This window comes from Phoxinus phoxinus (genome assembly GCF_949152265.1).
Source record: "Phoxinus phoxinus genome assembly, chromosome: 6".
In the NCBI taxonomy this organism is placed as follows: Eukaryota; Metazoa; Chordata; class Actinopteri; order Cypriniformes; family Leuciscidae; genus Phoxinus; species Phoxinus phoxinus.
This window is the reverse complement of record NC_136881.1, coordinates 3,569,086-3,590,094: the sequence shown is the minus strand read 5'-3', so window position 1 is coordinate 3,590,094 and position 21,009 is coordinate 3,569,086. Positions and strand designations below refer to the sequence as shown.

General features: G+C 35.2%; 1 protein-coding gene across 2 annotated transcripts in view; it reads right to left on the bottom strand.

Moving 5' to 3' along the window:
- gpc6a (glypican 6a) overlaps nt 1-21,009 on the bottom strand; it is a 200,212-nt gene that overhangs the window by 82,046 nt on the left and 97,157 nt on the right. For both annotated transcript variants that reach the window (XM_079615037.1, XM_079615036.1), the window contains exon 3: nt 15,207-15,598. In XM_079615037.1, the coding sequence (XP_079471163.1) occupies nt 15,207-15,598 (392 nt within the window). The remainder of the gene's footprint in view (nt 1-15,206; nt 15,599-21,009) is intronic.

Here is a 21,009-nt window from a genome sequence, read left to right as displayed (position 1 = left end):
ATTAGACAGTATCGAGAACAGTTTTGATGGAAGTAACCAGGGTTTTATTTGTATGCTCTTTTCAGCCAACGAATGGCCATTGTGCAATCACAAACAACCACTTCTGATGTCTCCTGCTGTAATATGATGTGAGGCAACCAATCATGCCCATTGAAAAGTTTCAAAAGGAAAAAGTGCTCAAAGTGTTCAAATTTCCATGGTGGTACTGTATTTGTTGGAAGGTAACTTGTACGCAAAATCCAGAATAAAGGAATAGTCAGAGCTCAGTATATGCTAATGTCGAGTTGATAGTGTACACACACACACACACACACACACACACGTAAAACAAAAAGTTGTTATTAGACTTTAGATTCACATTGTAAGATGATTCCTGATACATATTCACAAGTGTTTTCTGTGGGATTCTTGTATTTAACCCGGAATATTTGTTTAATGCTCACTAAGAGGCAAATGCAAATAAAAATGCCTTTGGCGAGTAATTAAAATGGAGATGGTAACATTTAAACAGCATCATAGGAACAATAGTTTGACCCTCATTAACACCAGCGAATTGAATCAAAGAGACGCAGACAGTCAACTAAAGAGCAGTTCAGTGACTGCAGCGACACAGCGCTTTCTGGTAATGAGAAACATTACAATTAAATCAAATACCTTTCTGTCCTGGCACGGCATTTTCTCGTTGCAAATCTTTTCTTATTGTAAATTACAACATGTTTCATTTGTCAAAATTAGTAACCACGTTAGTTATCATGAACTAATAATAAATAATACTTGATCATTTATTGATATTAGTTAATTTCAACATTTACTAATACATTATGCATCTGTTAAAGTAAGTTAATTCAATGTCAACATAGGCAAACAAAACATGAATGAATTTGCATTAACAAAGATTAATAAATGAGGTAAAATTAAATTATCCAGTGTTAGTTTATGTTATGCAATAACTAATGCAACTATAGTACATAAATACATATTGCTCACATCTACAATATATGTGTGTGAATTGTGTGTTAATTGAACAGATTTTACATTTTCTCACTAGTTTTGAAACGGGTTCTTTGCTTCACTTTATATCTGTGCACTTTCAAAGGCTCTTTCAGTGGAGGAAGGACACACGGCTGGCTGGATTTTCAAATGAAAAGTAAAAGAGAAAGACGGTCCCAGTGAGGCTGGTCCAGTGTCACTTATTGTACACTCAAAAGGCCCATCTTAACAGTCAGCTAGGACAGGCGGAAAAGTCACCCCGAGTGTCCTCGCAGAACCTGCTATCTGAAGGTGAAGGTGAAGGGCCGTGTTTTATCTTTTATCAGCTCTACCCATCAGCTCATTGTGACTGCTTCAGACAGCTGCGGACGATTGCTTTTTTGATGAACCCCGACATACGGCCGCTGACTAAAAGGAAAATATCAGAGCCTCTGCGCCGGGGATCTGTCTCCTGATCTCCGACGGTCCCCTTCACTCCCAGGCCAGCTCTTCAGGCTCAGACCAGAGTGTCATTCGGTGTTAGGTTTGCACCCCTGGGCCACCCGCCGCTCTCCGATGAAAGGTGCCGCACTTGACAGAGTCTGCACTTTAGCCACGTCTCAAATGTCAGGGGTCAACAGGGACACAGCAGTGCCAGGAACGCAGCGACATAATGTCACAACACGGGCTCTGACAAGTCTGATGCTCAATTACCGGACTACACAAATGCACACAGCCGTACTAAATCAAGACACAGGGTTATTATAGGAAACGAAAAATAAATAAAGAATAATATACAAAAAAAGAATAAAAGAAAATAATTTAATAATAATAATAATAATAATAATAATAATAATACAAATAATAATAATAATAATAATAATAATAGTCAAATATAAAATAATATATATATACATAAATAAAATAAATAAAAACGGTTACTTGGAATAAATTAATCATTAATTTAAAAAAATATATATATTTCTTTATTAAACTTTTTTTAATTAATTAAAAAAAGAAAAATCACTAAAGATGACAAAACACAAGTACTAAAAATTTAACTTAAATTAAAAAGAAAAAGGAAAACGCAACACTAAAAATATTGTGTATATATATATATATATATATATCATGGAATAAAATAAAATGTATTTTTCAAAACTTACTTTTTATTTCAAAACTTAAACGGAAATAAAAACATAATAAAAACTATAATAGTACCTCAATGAAACTAAAATAACACTGTGAACGAGGAGTCCTTATGCAGCTAAAGCATAAATCATTCTACATTATAACAAAGAGATGAAATATTGCTCTTTTTACAGAATGTGGCATCCCTGTAAACAGTGTGGCGAGCTCGGCTCTCTGACAGAAATGCTACCGGTATGTGCGCTTGAAAATCGGTGGCGTTCCCATGGGAGACCATCAATGAGACCTTAACAGACGTCTTTTCAGCAGACAGACAGACTACTGATCCTATTGAACTAGGCAACTCTATCCTCCCAACTGTAAGAAAAGAGTTTCTTTTTTAACGAAAGCCTGACAGAAGTATGGAAAACTTGCAGAGTTCGCTTTAAGGTCAAGTTCCCTTTATTTTTAAATGCAGCAATGTACCATAGCAACTCTTTCTAGACCAAATATAAACGGTGCTAACATGTTTATTTTGAACAGCAGGACATTAGGAACAAGATTTATGTCTGTAAATAAATTCTAGGCTGCCTTTGAACTTAAAACCTCAATATCCTGGTTGAAAAATATGTTTCCTATATATTTACCTTCATTCTGACTACTGACGATACTAAAAGCCAGAAACATACTCTATATGCCAGTACACAAACATGGCCAATGCTTAACCACTCATTGGAAGCATGCATACTTTGTACATACCTAAGTATTTTAATGCATTCTTAAACCTTTTTTAAAAAATGTCCTTCAAACATTTGTGTCATACAGTGAGCTAAAAGCAATGCCAATACCTTTTTTGCATGATGAACTGAGTACTATCACAACACAATGACATTGAGCTAGAACTTTGCATTCACATGAATGTAAATGTGTTTTAAGCTCAGACAATCACAGCTACTAAAAAGTTTTTTTTTTTTTTTTACTTTATAATTATTCCTTTTAGTGACTATATACAGTTGTAGTTCACACACTGAAACTCTAAATACTCTAATGCTGTTTTGAAGCAATTTAAATAATGTCATCCTCATATCTGTTAAAGAAATCTGTTAAATCTTCTTTTGCCCCTTTCAACTTTCCAAGTACAGAGGGACGGCATGACGCATGAATTCTCCAAAAGGTTCTCATAATCTAACACGAGCGGATTTTCAGTGCTTAATTCAGAGAAAACACACCAGCGACGAAGCCTCGGATTGCAATTAATCCCAAATGTGTAATCGGAGCTGTTTATTCCTGAGCAGACCGCAGTGTATATCAAACTTTCGGCCAAGATGGCGCTGTGAACGGCATGTGATTTTGCAAGCTGAGAAACAATATCGGGTATTTCCCCACAAATGAAGATACAGTTTTCGTAAAGTTGCTAACTAATATTTTTACTGGTTGCTGCATTTGATTATATAGAATTTAGAGCGGTGCGAACAGTTCAATTACCAAAGCAGCTGTTTGCTACACAGTTCGAAAAAATGACAGAGGATGCTAATCTTGGCGCAGAGATGGAGGTAGAGATTGTAAAAGAGAAGAGAAACTTCAGCGATACCCACTCGTATGCCTGTAAAGTAAAAAACGGAGGAAGTTGTGATTCGTGTCCTAACACACCGAGCAAAAATCAACCTTCCAAAAAGCATAAGAATGTTGTGGCCTCCTCTGCCAAAGAAAGTGAACTCTCTTTAAGTGACGTGCAAGAGAATATCATCCGAATTCTCTCTGAGAAGATTAACGAGAGATCCGACCAGATTGAAAGAATGGTGAAGGAGAATTCTTCCAACATTGAAGCTTTGAGCAAATCTCTTACCTCAGTTCATGATGATGTAATGGAGCTGCAGAAAGAAAATAAAATCCTAAAAAATGCAAATGCTCTCCTAGGAAAACAAGTCAAGGAAATGAACACGAAAATTCACGACCAGGAACGTTACAGCCGCAGATGGTGCCTGCGTTTATACGGACTGTCCGAGCAATCCAATGAAAACGTGAAAATGAGAATTTTGGAAATATGCAAAGAAGTGTCCGCCGACACAGCGGACAGGCGTATGGTAGCGGATGCTCTGGATGTGGCTCATCGTCTTGGCAGACTTAAAACCTCGGATGATGGCAGAAGAGTTCAACCAAGACCGGTGATCATGAGATTCATTTCCCGCACAGCCAGAGATTTCATCTGGAAAAATTCTAAAAACAACGAATATCTGACCACCAAGGGGCTGCGATTTAAGGAGGACTTGACTGCTTTTGACATTGAAGCACGGAGTCGTCTGTGGCCGGCTGTGGAGAGAGCGAGGAAGGAGGGCAAAAGCGCATACTTCAGTGGAGCGAGGGCTTTCGTTGATGGTAAAGAGATTCATCCCGAGGAGGGCAACGGAACTTCGTAGACTTGTAGGAGTCTGCAGTTGGCGGTATACTGCAAGTCAAGGTTAATCTTCTCTATTAGAGACAAGATGTGGTTGTTTCTAAATTCTTAATCAGTTAAGTTAAATAACGGATGCAGTTTAAGGTTTATTGAAATGTTTGCAACTGTTATCATTTTTGAAGATTGTTTGTGGGAATCCCATTATGTTAAAGTTAAAGTTTAGGCTATTTACTTACTCTTGTGGTTTATTTTTTTTTTGGTCACTTTTGACACTTTATGTCTCTTTCTTTATTTTCTATCAATGCCAGAGGTATTCGTGATATCCTAAAGAGAAAAGCTTTATTTTTGTATTGCAAAGGGAAATGTGTAGATTTATGTTTAATTCAGGAAACACATGCATGTCCTTCAGATGCAATGTTCTGGAAAAATCAGTGGGGAAAAGAAATGTGGTTGTCATTTGGCAGTAATCGATCAGCGGGGGTCGCTATTTTGCAAGATAAATTTACAGGGCGGATACTAAATTATGAAAAGGATGATTGTGGTAGATGGATATTACTTGTGATAGATAAGGATAACGAACAATTTGTATTAGTTAATTGCTATGCCACCAATAACAACATGAACAATGACATACTCTTTTTGCATATTGAATCTAGAATTCAGCATTTTATTTTTTTATATCCTTTAGCTAAAGTTATTTGGGGAGGAGATTTCAATACGGTGTTTGATGCAACCATTGATAGATGGCCTCTTAAATGTAGGCCTGGCCCTTCGAGTGAACTAGTTAATGTATGTTTAAGATTGGGCCTCACTGATGTCTGGAGAGATAAGAATCCAGGCAGGGAGGAATATACGTGGAGTAATAAGGACTCATCTCTTCATTCTCGTATTGACTATTGGTTAGTGTCTAATGATTTAAGTAATAGTGTGACCTCTGTACTCATAGAACCTTGCATAATGACAGATCATAAAGGAATAATCCTAAGAATAAATATGGGGCACAATAAATCAGTTAAAAAAACGTATAGTTACTGGAAATTAAACAATAAATTGCTTGAAAATGAATGCCTAAAGAAAAAAATACAACATATTATTGAAAAATATAGGACAATTGCAGCTATAGAAAATACGTATGGAAAGTATTGGGAATTAATGAAGTTTGATATCAGAACGGCATCTATTAATCAAGGAAAATTGGAAGCAAAACATAAAAAAAGGAAGGAAAATTCAATTATTGAGGAAATATTAAATTTGAATAAACAGAGGAAAGAAACCTTGAATGATTTGGATTTAAAACAACTAAATTTATTGCATACTGAACTAGATAATATCTATGAGGATAAAGCAAAAGGAGCATTTATTCGATCTCGACTTAAATGGTTAGAAAAAGGGGAAAAAAATACAAAATATTTTTTTGGCCTCGAAAAAAGAAACAGTGATTTTGCCTCAGTTTCAAAATTAATGATTAACAACAAAATAGTAGATAATTCTTTAGATATTTCAAAATATGTTGCTCAGTTTTTTAGTAATTTGTATTCTTCTACAATGGATACTTCCAACATTGATATTTTTTTAAATAGCTTTATGAATGATACCAAAAAAATTGATCAGAACATCCAAAATGTGTGTGATAAAGAAATAGATATTGAGGAGTTGAGAGAGTGCATTAACTTGCTTAAGAATAACAAATCTCCAGGCAATGATGGACTAACAGGAGAGTTTTACAAGACTTTTTCCAAAGAACTTTCACCCTTTTTATTATTAGTATTTGTAGAAGCTATAGAAAAAGGTGAATTGCCTGCTTCATTAAAACAAGGGGTTATAACACTGATCCCCAAACCTAACAAGGACAAGTTACTCATAGAAAATTGGAGGCCTATTAGTTTGCTCAATAATGACAGTAAGTTGTTTGCAATGATTTTTGCTAGGAGAATTAAACAAGGTTTAGATAAAATAATTGATATGGAGCAGTCTGGGTTTATGCAAGGCCGTTATATTAGGAATAATATTAGACTAATCTTAGACATGATAGATTATAATCAATTTATTAATGATGATAGTTTTATTTTATTTATTGATTTTTATAAAGCATTTGATACGGTGAATCATGATTTTATTTTCAAAGTTATTAAATTGTTAGGTTTTGGAGATGTTTTTTTGAAAGCAGTTAAAACATTGTACAATGGTTGTAATAGTTCTGTCAAACTTGCTCATGGTACTTCACAAAGGTTTGATATTCATCGTGGCATCAGGCAAGGATGCCCTCTCTCTCCTTCCTTATTTTTGTTAGTCACCCAGGTTTTGGCAATGCATGTCAAAAGAAATCAGTATAATGGTATCACAGCTTTAGATGTAGAATTTAAACTTAGCCAGTTTGCTGATGACACTGCAATTTTTTTAAAAAACAAATTTGAGATACCAAAAATAATTAGCTGTATTGAGGCATTCACTGCTGTATCAGGCCTTAAAATGAATTGTGATAAATCTGTATTGTTTCCCCTCAAAGATTGCTCCTATACAGAAATAGAAAACATCCCAGTTAAACACCAATTAACATATTTAGGTGTAGTAATTTGTAAAAATGAAAAACAGAGAAGTCAGCTAAATTTTGAACCAATTATTGAGAAAACAAAAAAGAAATTTAATTTGTGGTTAATGAGGGATATATCAATATTCGGGAGGGTATTATTATCAAAGGCGGAAGGTATATCTAGATCAGTATATACATCTTTATCATTAGATGTGCCTCCTAAGGTGATTAAAGATTTAGATAAGATACTTTATGACTTCATATGGAGGAAAAAGCCACATTATTTAAAAAAGGAGATAATATGTAACACCAAAGAGCAAGGAGGACTTGAGGTCTTAGATTATAGCACACTTAATGACACTTTCAAAATTAAATGGTTGATAGAGTTTTTGAAGAATAGAGAAAGTCTTTGGAACGTATTTCCTAATTATATATTTAATACTCTTGGAGGCATAGATTTTTTGTTGAAATGTAACTTTTCTGCTGACAAAATTCCTGTAAAATTGGCCAATTTTCACAGACAAGCCCTGCTAGCATGGAAATTGGCATATAAACACAATTTTTCACCACACAACTATTTCATATGGAATAACAAAGACATACTATTCAAAAACAAATCACTATTCTATCATACTTGGTTCAATGAAGGGATTATACTCGTAGGACAATTGATTAATTCAAATGGATATTTGTTATCATATACTGAATTTCTACAAAAATTTAAGTTACCAGTTAAACCAAGAGAATTTGCCATTGTTCTTGACGCGATCCCAAAGAGTGTGATGTTACTCTTAAAAAATGCTGAGTCAGTGGAAATCAACATGGATAATCTTTGTAGTAAGATTTTCATCGATAATGTTAATGTTTTAAAACAAAAATGTAGCAATAAGATTATAAGGAATGCTCTTGGTTCTGTGTCTTTTCCTGCAGCAAGATTCTTTTGGTCTTCTTTATTTGGATATATCTCTTGGGGTAAAGCATGGAAATTGCCAAGTAAGTTTTGTGTCAATAACAAAATTAAAGAAGTGTCTTACAAAATACTTCACAGAATTTATCCTGCTAAGCATGTTTTGGAAAGATTTAAACTAAATATTTCATATACTTGTGAATTTTGTGCAATAGAAAAAGAAACAATTTTGCATCTGTTTTTTCACTGTATTTACTCAAGATTATTTTGGAAAGATTTAGAAACCTTTATTAATAGAAAACTGAAGTGTATGATGGAAATTAATGTTTTTGATGTGCTTTTTTATACTCAGAATGACAATTTGGAATGTAAAGAACAACATATTATACAGTTATTTGTTTTATTAGGAAAATACCATATACATAAAAAGAAGTGGGCCCAAGATAAACCAAATTTTCCACATTTTATAAATGACTTTACCCTATATGTACATCTTTTGGAACAAACTAAAAACAAAAAAGCAATGAAAACATGTAATGCTTTGAAAGCACTGGATTTTATGTAAATTATATTACTTTTTATTTTATTTTATTTTTTTCTCTCTTCCTGGCAGCTAATGTTAATGTGATATTGTGAATATGTAATACCTCTTGTTCTTGTGGCATTGAATAAAAAAAAAAAAAAAAAAAAAAAAAAAAAAATAAAAAAAAAAAAAAAAAAAAAAAAAAAAAAAAAAAAAAAAAAAAAAAAAAAAAAAAAAAAAAAATAAAAAAAAAAAAAAAAAAAAAAAAAAAAAAAAAAAAAAAAAAAAAAAAAGACCGCAGTGTATTCCAGTTGATCAATTGAAAATAAACATATTAAAAATAAGATATACAAGCACAGATGCTCCAACTATTATATTATATTATATTCAAACAGATAAAAATAAAACCCATTTTCATAGATATTACTATTATAATCTGTTAAAGGGGTGGTTGAATATGATTTCACTTTTCTAACTTTAGTTAGTGTGTAATGTTGCTGTTTGATCATAAACAACATCTGCAAAGTTACAGCGCTCAAAGATCAAAACAAAGGGAGATATTTGCTTTTAAAGAAATCGCTTTTTATGAACTACAACAAACGGCTGGTAGAGACTACACGACATTCCTCCCGGGTTAGTGACATCATTTACCCTAGAATTTACATAAACTCCGCCCCCGGGAATGCGATTTATAGGCTACGTTTACCTGTGGACGGCTATTTTCATAAACGTGAAAATCGTGCACACCTGTCAGTTTTCAGAAAAGTGTCCGTTACACGAACCCGTGTATATGCCGTCTAGAGCATGCCAAACCTGTAGGTGGCAGTGTAACGAGACGCTCAAGCCCACGTTAGCCAATCAGAATACCGAAAATAGTCACATACTGTGACGTCGCTGCCTAAAACTCAGTTTTTCTCAGTTTACATGCAAACGTGCAAACGAAGTTTTCCAAAATCTCCACTCTGGCCGGAGTTTTTACAAATAATCGTTTTCAGAGGAGAATTCTCTGTTTGAATTCATTAAAACGAAGGGCACAAACGAAGGGAAATGTATTTTTCAAAATAACCATGTACGTGTAAACGGGGCCATAGATTATCAAGACAGAATATGCTAATCAATGGCTAGAAGATAACTATACATAAGCTGCATAAATTCATCAACTAACCATTCAGAAATGTCCTGTTGCTTCTACATGTTGTCACTTCTTCTTGAGTCTCTCCATAATTGTCTGACTCCGGTTTGAACATAAAAGGCTAAACGTTTTTAAGTGCATTTCTGTGTGAGTCAGTGATGTGCGGGTCAATGTATAAACAACCCGCACCCGACCGACGTTTTCAACTAACCCGCCAGCAACTCGGACCGCAAAAAAAATAAATATATATATTGTACCCGACCCGCGTTTTTTTAAAGTAACTAAATGCTCATCGTAGCGTCATTGGGACATAGACGTAGGAACTAGGGGTGCGCATTTTTCTGAATGCTGTATGATATAGCCTAGAGTTTTGTAATAAAGGCTTGATTTATTCATTTATTTCGTTTCATTTTCTTAACAATTAAGATGCTGCATGTGTTTATCCAGTCTAATCAAAGTGTGCGTCTCTCCCCCGACTTTCCCAACAAAAATCCCCCCCGCCCCCTCTCAGAAAATACATAAAACTGACATTACTGAGCTATATGCGTTTAAAAGTAGCCTATTAAAATGGCACAAAGGCATTGCTCAGTTCAACGTGTTGGGAAATCGGGCATTTTGTCCCGCGTCAGCTTTTATTCAAAAGTTAATAACGCGCTCAACATTCAAAAGGTAAATAAGGATTTCCCACTGTCATCTCTGCCTGCAGACTGAGCTTGTGCGTCATCTTCGCACCAGTTATTCAGCCAATAAAGCGTAGGCCTATGTATTTCATAGAAAATTGCGTCTAGTACTATATAAATTACAAAGGTTTAATTGGCATCTTTATTTCAAACGACCCGACCGACCGCGACCCGAATATCATTAAAAATATTTTTGGATGACTCGTAACCGCGGGTAACCACGGGTGACCGCAGGTGACCGCAGGCACCCGCTCATTTTGGATCAACCCGCGCATCACTGGTGTGAGTGCAAGCTCTTGAAGCTCCGCCCCCTGTGCCGGGAGCAGCAGCTCATTTACATTTAAAGGAACAGACACAAAATGGTGTGTTTTCGCTCAACCTCAAAAAGTGAAAACTTTAACATGCTATATAAAAATATCTGTGGGGTATTTTGAGCTAAAGCTTCACATACACACTCTGGGGACATCTGATATTTATTTGACATCTTGTGAAAAGGGCATTATACCACCCCTTTAATGATTTATTGATCTCCTTTACATTGCAATATTACAAATCCAATGATAAAACTAAAGATTTATTAAATCAAACTTTTAGCGATCTGAATAGCAGGAACATCAAGTTCTTTAAATTAATAGCAAAGCACAAATATCTTGTTTTTCACAGCAACAAACAAAATGTGAAAATGACGACAGTGTCAGGCTGGGTATCAGAGTGTGCTTGTGCATGTAAACAACATGTTGGCGTATTTCTCTTCAGCTCTCCTTCATCAGGTCAGTGACATCACTGCCCCACACAGGTCCATGAAAACAGCCGGTCCATTAGCACACAACACACAGTGAATCACAACACAGCCATTAGTGCATCTATCTGATGTACAGCACAGCGAGGGACTTCTCCCAGCACTTAAAATACACACATCAGGAACCTCGCAGCTTAAAGTTTGTTGCAAACTGAATTTCTTTGAACACCATTTCATTTACTTAAGAAGCTTTTTTGGATTTACAGTATGTTCTTTGTAGCTAAAATAAATAAATAAATAAATAAAGATTAGTGTATAAATGGTTTTACTGCTGAAAAGTGGAGCTGTTCTGGATCTTTCTGAAGCACCAGTTGATGGATTTCAAAATTACTACAGAACAAGAAAACCTTCTCCAATGGGCATTTTCCATGAAAATTATACAAAATAGGGCTTAAAATTCTTTATTTTTTAAAAAATCTGTTCCTCTTCCTGTTTTTCTACAACCACAATTTGTGACAGATCTAAATATGAAAACCCTGCTTTTGTAATTCAATGATTAAAATCAATAAACAAGATTTGAGTGAGTATAAAGCAAGAGTTGCAAGAGTGTTGCTAAGTGGTTGCTATGGTGTTAAGTTTAATCACTTAGAAAAGTATCAGCACATCTGTCCTCATCAAACTGCACAGCTTGAGATATTTTAGTAAAATATAAGTTTAAATCTCAGGGGTTTATTCCAAAAATCAATCGTATCAATAGTTTTGCATACTGTAAATACACTCCTCGTGCACATATCGTACACTCCTTGTACACTCCTAAAACACTTAAAATTAAATTAGAGGATTAGTGCAATTTTGTTGCAACTTAACTTTAGCTATAATACATTTTGTTAAAACTATTTGGAGAGTCCAACAGAGTAATTATAGACTGTTTGTTTCAAGATCTCAAGACTGTGGTCCGGTCCCAGTAAGCAGCGTTGAGCATCCTCAAGAACACTTCTCCTAATGACAATTATATGTCATTACCAAACAAATATATATTTGAGACTCTTTCTACTGCTCTCGATTGGCCAGAGCCGCCATTACAGACAATACAGCCTGATTGAAAGGGACAAAAGCACAGATTCAAACATATTTATGTGGACCTGATTGCCTTTTTGCCCAGTAATATGGTTCCAAATTCTACTGAGTTCTACTAACCAGCGTTAGAATAGCTGATAGTCTCAGATATGGCCAATAGACTTTCACAAACAATTCACAATTTAGAGCACTCTAAAAAATGCTTGGTCGTTTCAACCCAACTTTGGGTCAAATGTGGACAAACCCAGCCGTTGGGTTAAATTTTTACATTACATTTTTAACCCAACGTTTGGGATTGTCCATTTTTCATTTTTTTCGAAACCACTTTTGCAAGTTTAACGACGGGAAAAATTATCGACGCGCGCGGCGCATGGTCTAAAAGGGTTGCCACTATTCTCTTAATGAATAATGAGTGTGTTTTGGGATTTATGTGCGTTAAACCAATCAGAGTCTCATCTCTCATTCCCTTTAAATGCCAGTTGTGCTCGCGCCATGGCGGATTCGCTATTTACATGACGGATTTTGATAGTGGAAAGACGAACATCGCAAGCGGATCTTCTCGTGCGCGAGGTTAAAGCACGCAAGCAAACCAAGCAGGATTCCACCATATCTTTATGTACACAATAATAATCTTTTACATTGTAATCCTTTTATTTTAAATATTTGTCATGTTTATGTGCTGCTGTGCGTCTGTGTGTGTAATAAGCAGAGTGCGCGTGTTGTGGTTTGAACATAAAAGGCTAAACGTTTTTCAGTGCATGTCCGTGTGAGTGCAAGCTCTTGAAGCTCCGCCTCCTGTGCCACGAGCAGCAGCTCATTTGCATTTCAAGGAACAGACACAAAATAGTGCGTTTTTGCACTTTGCAAAAAGTTGAACTTTAACTTATATAAAAATATATATGGGAAATGTTGAGCAAAAACTTCACATACACACTATGGGGACATCCAAGACTTATTTTACATCTTGTGAAAAGGGCATTATGTTACGAGCATTACGTTGTGGACCCGCACATTACAAAAAAATTATATTGCGCCATTGACTTTAGAGCAGGTTTCAGTGGTCAATGGTGCAGTCTATTTCTGTTCCCCAAAATAGCAACACCTTAGTTTCAGACCTGCAGCCCATGGGCAATGCATTTAAATAATGTGGCGCAGGACATGAAAATGAAAACTGCATATGACTGAAACTAGCAAAACACACTTGTGTCGCGCTTGGCGCTGCATTGCGCCGGGTCTAAGATCGGGCCCTTAGTGTGTATATTGCCCAACCCTCAACCTATGAACTACTCCAGATGTGACGATCTCTCTAACATCACAGAGGGGGGCAGTATAATGCATAAAAACAACAGCCACTTTCCTATTACCTTTGGCATCACAGATGACACAAACACAAAAGCAGCTTAACTATTATCTAAGCAAAAGCACTCCGAACACACCAGGCCTGGCTGCCTCACTACATTCTCTGGGCTTTTTCAGTAGGAAATCTGTCAATAATTCTTATAATCATCCAGTAAGCCATTAAACAGCATCAGCATCCAGCGGAAAATGTGATTGAGACGAACTATCAAAGAGGGATCTGAGAGACGGCGCAGAGATGCCCGCTGTTGCTGCCAGGCCACACGCTTTTATCTTCCCTTCAGAAAGTGTCCATCGCTCCGCAGGGCATCTCGGCTCAAGTCATAACCTGTCCAGTGTGCAGATGTCACATCAAAGCTCATACACCGCTTCTGTGCTGCTAAGATGCATTAGCACAGATGGAAACATGTCACCTATAGTGGCCTTTAGAAAAATACACACACATAAATGGGGTAACGCTTTACTTGAAGGCGTGTGCATAAGACTGACATGACACCTTCATAATCATGACATGAATATGAAGGAGGTTTTGTGCATGTTTATGACAACTGCCATTAAGTGTCATTCGCTCAATTATGACATTTTTAATGCAAATATGACATAGTTTGAGATGTCTTGGTAATGACAACTTGACATTACCAAGACAACGTAAATATGTCATAAACATGACATAGCAGATTAATTTACAAATTTAAGAAACCACTTAGCTTTACGGATTAGCATTAGATTACATTGATCTGTCATGTGGTTTTGACATTGGCTTTCATGAGGCCATTATAACTGTGTCATGAATGTTTTTCTTGACCTCAACTACAGTGGCACAATTGAATTTGTCATTCAAATGTTATAATGGCCTCATGTTATAATCTGCTATGTCATGACATATTTTTGACAGGTTGTGTTGTCTTAATATGTCAAGTTGTCATGACGAAGACACTGACAGGTTATGATGTATTGGATTATGTCAAGGTGTCATAACAAAGACATCTCAAACAATGTCATATTTGCATTAAAAATGTCATAATTGAGTGAATGACACTTAATGACAGTTGTCATAAACATACACAAAACCTCCTTCATATTCAAGACATGTGTCATGTCATGATTATGAAGGTGTCATGTCAGTCTTATGCACACCCCTTCAAGTAAAGTGTTGAAAAATATGCTTTTGAAAAATATGCACATGCTTATGGTTTATGTTTTACTTGACTCAAAAATCCCATAATATATAAAACAAACTAACTAACTAACTAACTAACTAACTAACCAACTAAACTAACTAACTAACTAACTAACTAACTAACTAACTAACTAACTAACTAACTAACTAACTAACTAACTATATATATATATGTATTATAATTGATGAAATATTAATAATAATTATACTAATAGAATAAAATAGAATATAAAGCCAATTAATATATATGATAATTTTGAACAAACACACACGCACACACACACACACACACACACACACACACACACACACACACAATGATTTATGAAAAAAATTATGAATTATTAATAATAATTATACAAATATAATATAATATAATATAATATAATATAATATAATATAATATAATATAATATAATATAATATAATAATAACAGCTAAACATAACTCTGGTTCACTGGTGTTTTATCCCGATCTCTTGCGCAGTGGGGTCTATTTCATGGACAGACACTGGAGGCCACTGACCCGTCTAGACGTCCAGTGAAAGCTGAGTAAGACCAGGAAGACTTGTGTAAAAATAGATGCCTTACCTTCGCCACTCGGTTGGCCACTTCCCGGCCCACCATGAGTCCTTGAACGAACGAGCGCGCCGCAATAAAGGCCTTGGTGACCTGGGCCTTGAGCTTACGTGGGACATCTCCAAAGGGTTTTAACTGGTCGGTGTATTTGCTGATACACTCCAGGTAGTCGTCCGTGAAGGTGTAGTGAGAGTTCAGCAGCTGAAACATGCGCTCCAGAAGTCTCGACCAGAAGTCATTCAGAACCTCCTCAAGGTTCACGTTTCCACCGGTGTAGTAGCGCTTGAGCTCGGAGAACAGGTCCTCGAACATCTCAGAGTTGTGTGTGTACAGTTTGCCGTACGTGCGCACAAACATGTCGTTCAGCGACTTTTCCGAGTTGTCCAGCAACTCCAGAAAGAATTCTGAGAGAAAACAGAGAGAAAAATACATTAAAATAATTATAGATTCGGTACAAATATATGAATAACTCACATGGATATATATTGCATTCTATAAAAATACTATCATTAAATATTAAAGTATTATAATTGAATATTACTATCATTATTATATTGTTCATTTAATAATTTACCACATTTTAAGTGTACAAAAATATATTCTGAACATCTTGCACAGTCCATGTTTCAAATACAAAACAAAAAGTAGGCCTATTTATAATGAAGGAGTGTTCTGTTCTGTTTGGACGCTGTTGTCATCTTATTTTCGTTTTCATGGACTTTTAGTTTGCTTTTTCTATAGTCACATGTTATAGTCAAACTTTGTCTGTTTTCCCGCCATCATACATTTCTATGGACACTGATTATTATCACAGCTGTGTGTTGTTCATTTACTTGTTCACAAGTTCCTCCATTCCCTGTGTTCAGTTTTTTGATATTGTTTTGCATCGTTTGGATTGTTATTTGCCTCCCTATTCTGATAATAATTTCTTAATAAATACTGTTTTATTTCCTAATCTTCTTCTTTGGATCGGCGTTACAAAGAGATATTATTATTATTATGTTTATACATTTTATGTTTATTTTTGACATGTAAAAAAATAATAATACTACAATGATGATAAGAATAATAATTATAATAATTGTCATTATTATATATATATATATATAAACATGTAGGCCTATAATTAAATTAAATTAATTAAATTATTAAAACATGTAGGCCTATTATTAATTTATGAATTATTAATAAAGGATTTACCACGTTTAGTGTAAATATAAAAATTCTTCTCAGTCCATGTTTCAAAATACAAAACAGAAAAGAAGCCTTGAGAAGGTGTTCTGCCAGTGGGAATCTCCCAAGACCACTTTCTCACCTTGCTCTCAAATGGAGTGGATATCAAATTATGTGATGCAGACAGCAGCTTCTAAAATACTGCCAGTCGACCATATGGTCCTCAAATTAACGTCTTGCTTTAAACTTATCAGCCGCGGGCAAAGATTTATGGAAGTCACCGCCGCTAGCGTCTGCTCAGACGGATACAGGCCGGCTTGTCTTTCAACACTGCATACTGCAGTTCAAGCGTTCATGACCCGAGGTGCTGATTATTTTTAACAGACTCTGGCTGATTGTTTGTCCTCAAACCGAGGACATTTGGATTCTGAGAATGATTTTAATGTGACTTGTCTTCTTTCTTCTTCCATGAACATCTCAAACTACTCACGTTAAAGCAATAGATCAATAACAATCATTTATACAACTTGATTGACTTGCTTTCTTCTCTGAAATCTTGTAATGCAATGCATCCTTGCTGAACAAAAGTATATTTCTTCCTTAAGGCGAGACACTACAGGTGAATAGGGTACAATTTTAAAATATTAGATATCACCATGAAACTTCCTCAGTTGATTACTTGCACAAGTGCATAAAAAAAATGTATTACAAGTTTTTGAAATGTGTATGTTCAATTATGCAAATTATGCATTATCTCATTAAATATGCAAAATTGTGCATATATTTTCGGTTGATAGATCTGAACATATGATAAAGCCAGGGGCAAAATTATTTTTTCATTTTGATTACACACAAGATGAAAACATATGTTCAGAGGGATTTCAGGATATATGCTTTCATTACCTAGGAAATCAAAATATACTGTCCATAGCCTTAAAAAAAATTTTTTTTCGCCATATTTGTTTTATTAAAATCTCACATAAATCAGGCCAGAAATGATTTATTAACAAATCCCTCTGAACACATCTTCAAAATACTGCTAAGTGTAAAACTGGAGAGTTTGGTGTACATCGGCTGAGATGTTTATACTGGAGAATGACAAAAAACTCATTTTGAGAAAAAGGCATTTAAAAATTTGTAATGTAAAAATGTATACTTTTTTAGTGGAAACAACTATTTACAGACACATCTCATCAAAGCATTAGCAACAACAATACAAACCACCTAAATCACATCAAAACTTATAAACAGCATTTATGGCCTTTAACTGAGCAGAAAAACAGTCAAAAACAAACATCTAAATGTCAGTGCACGTCACGTGATGCATCTGAACCAATCACGTTGTCAGAAATTGACATCAGCCAATGATCGATTTCGCTTTTAGAGTTAAATGCCCATTGTACTTTCACGATTGGTTGCTGATTAAAAGGAAATTACTATATTTGGATCCGACAGCATTGTAAAGGAGAGAGAGCACTTTCCAGTGGTGTGTGAGATTAAAGAAAGCAGACAGAGATCGCGGAGCAGCGATGTTGATTTAGAACGCCAACTTTTGTTGAATTTCGGAGAAATCTACAGACGCAAATAGACAAAGTGTAGTAAAATAAAGACCTAAATGTGTATTTTGGACTTTTTTTCACCACAAGTCTGAAAGAAGACATGTTATTGAAGACACATAGCCCAAATTCTCAAAATTGGCCAGTAAAAAAAAAAAAACCTATGTTTTTGCCTGCCGTGTCTCACCTTAAGTTCTTAAAAAAAAACTATTAATTTTAAGTGAGCCGTCTCTTTAAATGAGAAATCTAAGCAATAGTTTCCAGGTATGTATTTTGTGGGAAGCTCTTTCTTTTTAGTTTTAAATTGAAAACTCTGCCATTTGTAAAGGCTAATTAGTTGTATCCTCGGGTCATCTGTTTATATAATCAAATGTTTCATTAAGTAGATTGATCTAGACGCTGCTTATATTGGCCCTTTTGAAAAACACCCGACAAAATAATAGTAATTACCTTCTCATCACGCTGATGGAGGCTGCTGATGATGTAAAACAACATATTCATTACTCAGTGCCGGAAAAGCCGCTTTACCCTTCAGATAATTACAATGGAGTAAATCATGCAAATACACAATCTTCACCCTTCAGCCCTCACAGCGCTGTCTATCGCTCCAGCACAAACACGACTGTAACCTCAACCGCTCTTTCATTCAGTGTTTAGGAGAGAGCGAAGACCGCGTGTCAGATGTTTCTGCTGAAATGAGTCAATAGTTGTCATACAGGAGGAGTATAGTGCTATGCAATGAATGCTGGTAGCAGTTTTGATCAGATCATATTGATATTGACTTTTGATTGTAGACATTGGGATTTAAGCCTTGAGACATTGAGATCTTGGGTCATTTTTGCATCTGAGAAACAGAAACTTCAGCAAAAGTCTCAATTTCTTCTCCATTTTCCTTTATGCATTTGGCAGATACTCTTTTTCAAGTTTAGCCATTATGTTATTCAGTATTTGTTTTAATTTGTATTCATTTAATCTCATTTCCATATGAGAAACGACTGAAAGAATAAACAGTTTTTATACAATATGTTTTCAAGTATTATTTACTAGCAGATTTCAATTTATATTCAGATTTACGACCGTTCAAAAGTGTGGGGTTGGGAAGATTTTCAATGTTTTTGAAAGAGTCTCTCATGCTAACCAAGGCTGCATTCTTTAAATCAAAAATAGAGTAAATATATTTGACATTTTATTACAATTTAAAATTACAAGTATTAAAGGTAATATGACATGATAAATCAAATTTGCCTTGATCTTTTGGCATATAAGAGGTCTTTGTACCATTAAAATGACCTTCAAGTTTAAGAGCTTAAAACGTCATCCTCGTTATAAACAAATCATTTATTTAATCAAGCTCCAAAAAAACCCAGCTCGTTTTGATATTGCGGGATCTGTGATCGTCAAACAGACGCATACATTTGCATATGACTGCCTCCAGAGATAAAATCAACCAATAGTAATACATCATCGCAACATAGGCCCCACCCACTGGCATTCAGTTACCAGCTGACATCTGTCTTTACTGGATGTGAGCGTCACGTCAAAAACACAAAGAACCCAGTATACTCACTGTTGCTGTCTACACTGATATCATATACAAATGTGTGTTCAGACATGATACAGTATACAGATGTGTGTTCAGATTATAATGACTGACTGTCTACACTGATACAGTATACAGATGTGTGTTCAGATTATAATGACTGACACTGTCTACAATGATACAGTATACAGATGTGTGTTCAGATTATAATGACTGACACTGTCTACACTGATACAGTATACAGATGTGTGTTCAGATTATAATGACTGACACTGTCTACACTGATACAGTATACAGATGTGTGTTCAGATTATAATGACTGACACTGTCTACACTGATACAGTATACAGATGTGTGTTCAGATTATAATGACTGACACTGTCTACACTGATACAGTATACAGATGTGTGTTCAGATTATAATGACTGACACTGTCTACACTGATACAGTATACAGATGTGTGTTCAGATTATAATGACTGACACTGTCTACACTGATACAGTATACAGATGTGTGTTCAGATTATAATGACTGACGCTGATACACTGATACAGTATACAGATGTGTGTTCAGATTATAATGACTGACACTGTCTACACTGATACAGTATACAGATGTGTGTTCAGATTATAATGACTGACACTGTCTACAATGATACAGTATACAGATGTGTGTTCAGATTATAATGACTGACACTGTCTACACTGATACAGTATACAGATGTGTGTTCAGATTATAATGACTGACGCTGTCTACACTGATACAGTATACAGATGTGTGTTCAGATTATAATGACTGACGCTGTCTACACTGATACAGTATACAGATGTGTGTTCAGATTATAATGACTGACACTGTCTACACTGATACAGTATACAGATGTGTGTTCAGATTATAATGACTGACGCTGTCTACACTGATACAGTATACAGATGTGTGTTCAGATTATAATGACTGACGCTGTCTACACTGATACAGTATACAGATGTGTGTTCAGATTATAATGACTGACGCTGATACACTGATACAGTATACAGATGTGTGTTCAGATTATAATGACTGACACTGTCTACACTGATACAGTATACAGATGTGTGTTCAGATTATAATGACTGACACTGTCTACACTGATACAGTATACAGATGTGTGTTCAGATTATAATGACTGACACTGTCTACACTGATACAGTATACAGATGTGTGTTCAGATTATAATGACTGACACTGTCTACACTGATACAGTATACAGATGTGTGTTCAGATTATAATGACTGACACTGTCTACACTGATACAGTATACAGATGTGTGTTCAGATTATAATGACTGACGCTGATACACTGATACAGTATACAGATGTGTGTTCAGATTATAATGACTGACACTGTCTACACTGATACAGTATACAGATGTGTGTTCAGATTATAATGACTGACACTGTCTACAGTGATACAGTATACAGATGTGTGTTCAGATTATAATGACTGACTGTCTACAGTGATACAGTATACAGATGTGTGTTCAGATTATAATGACTGACTGTCTACA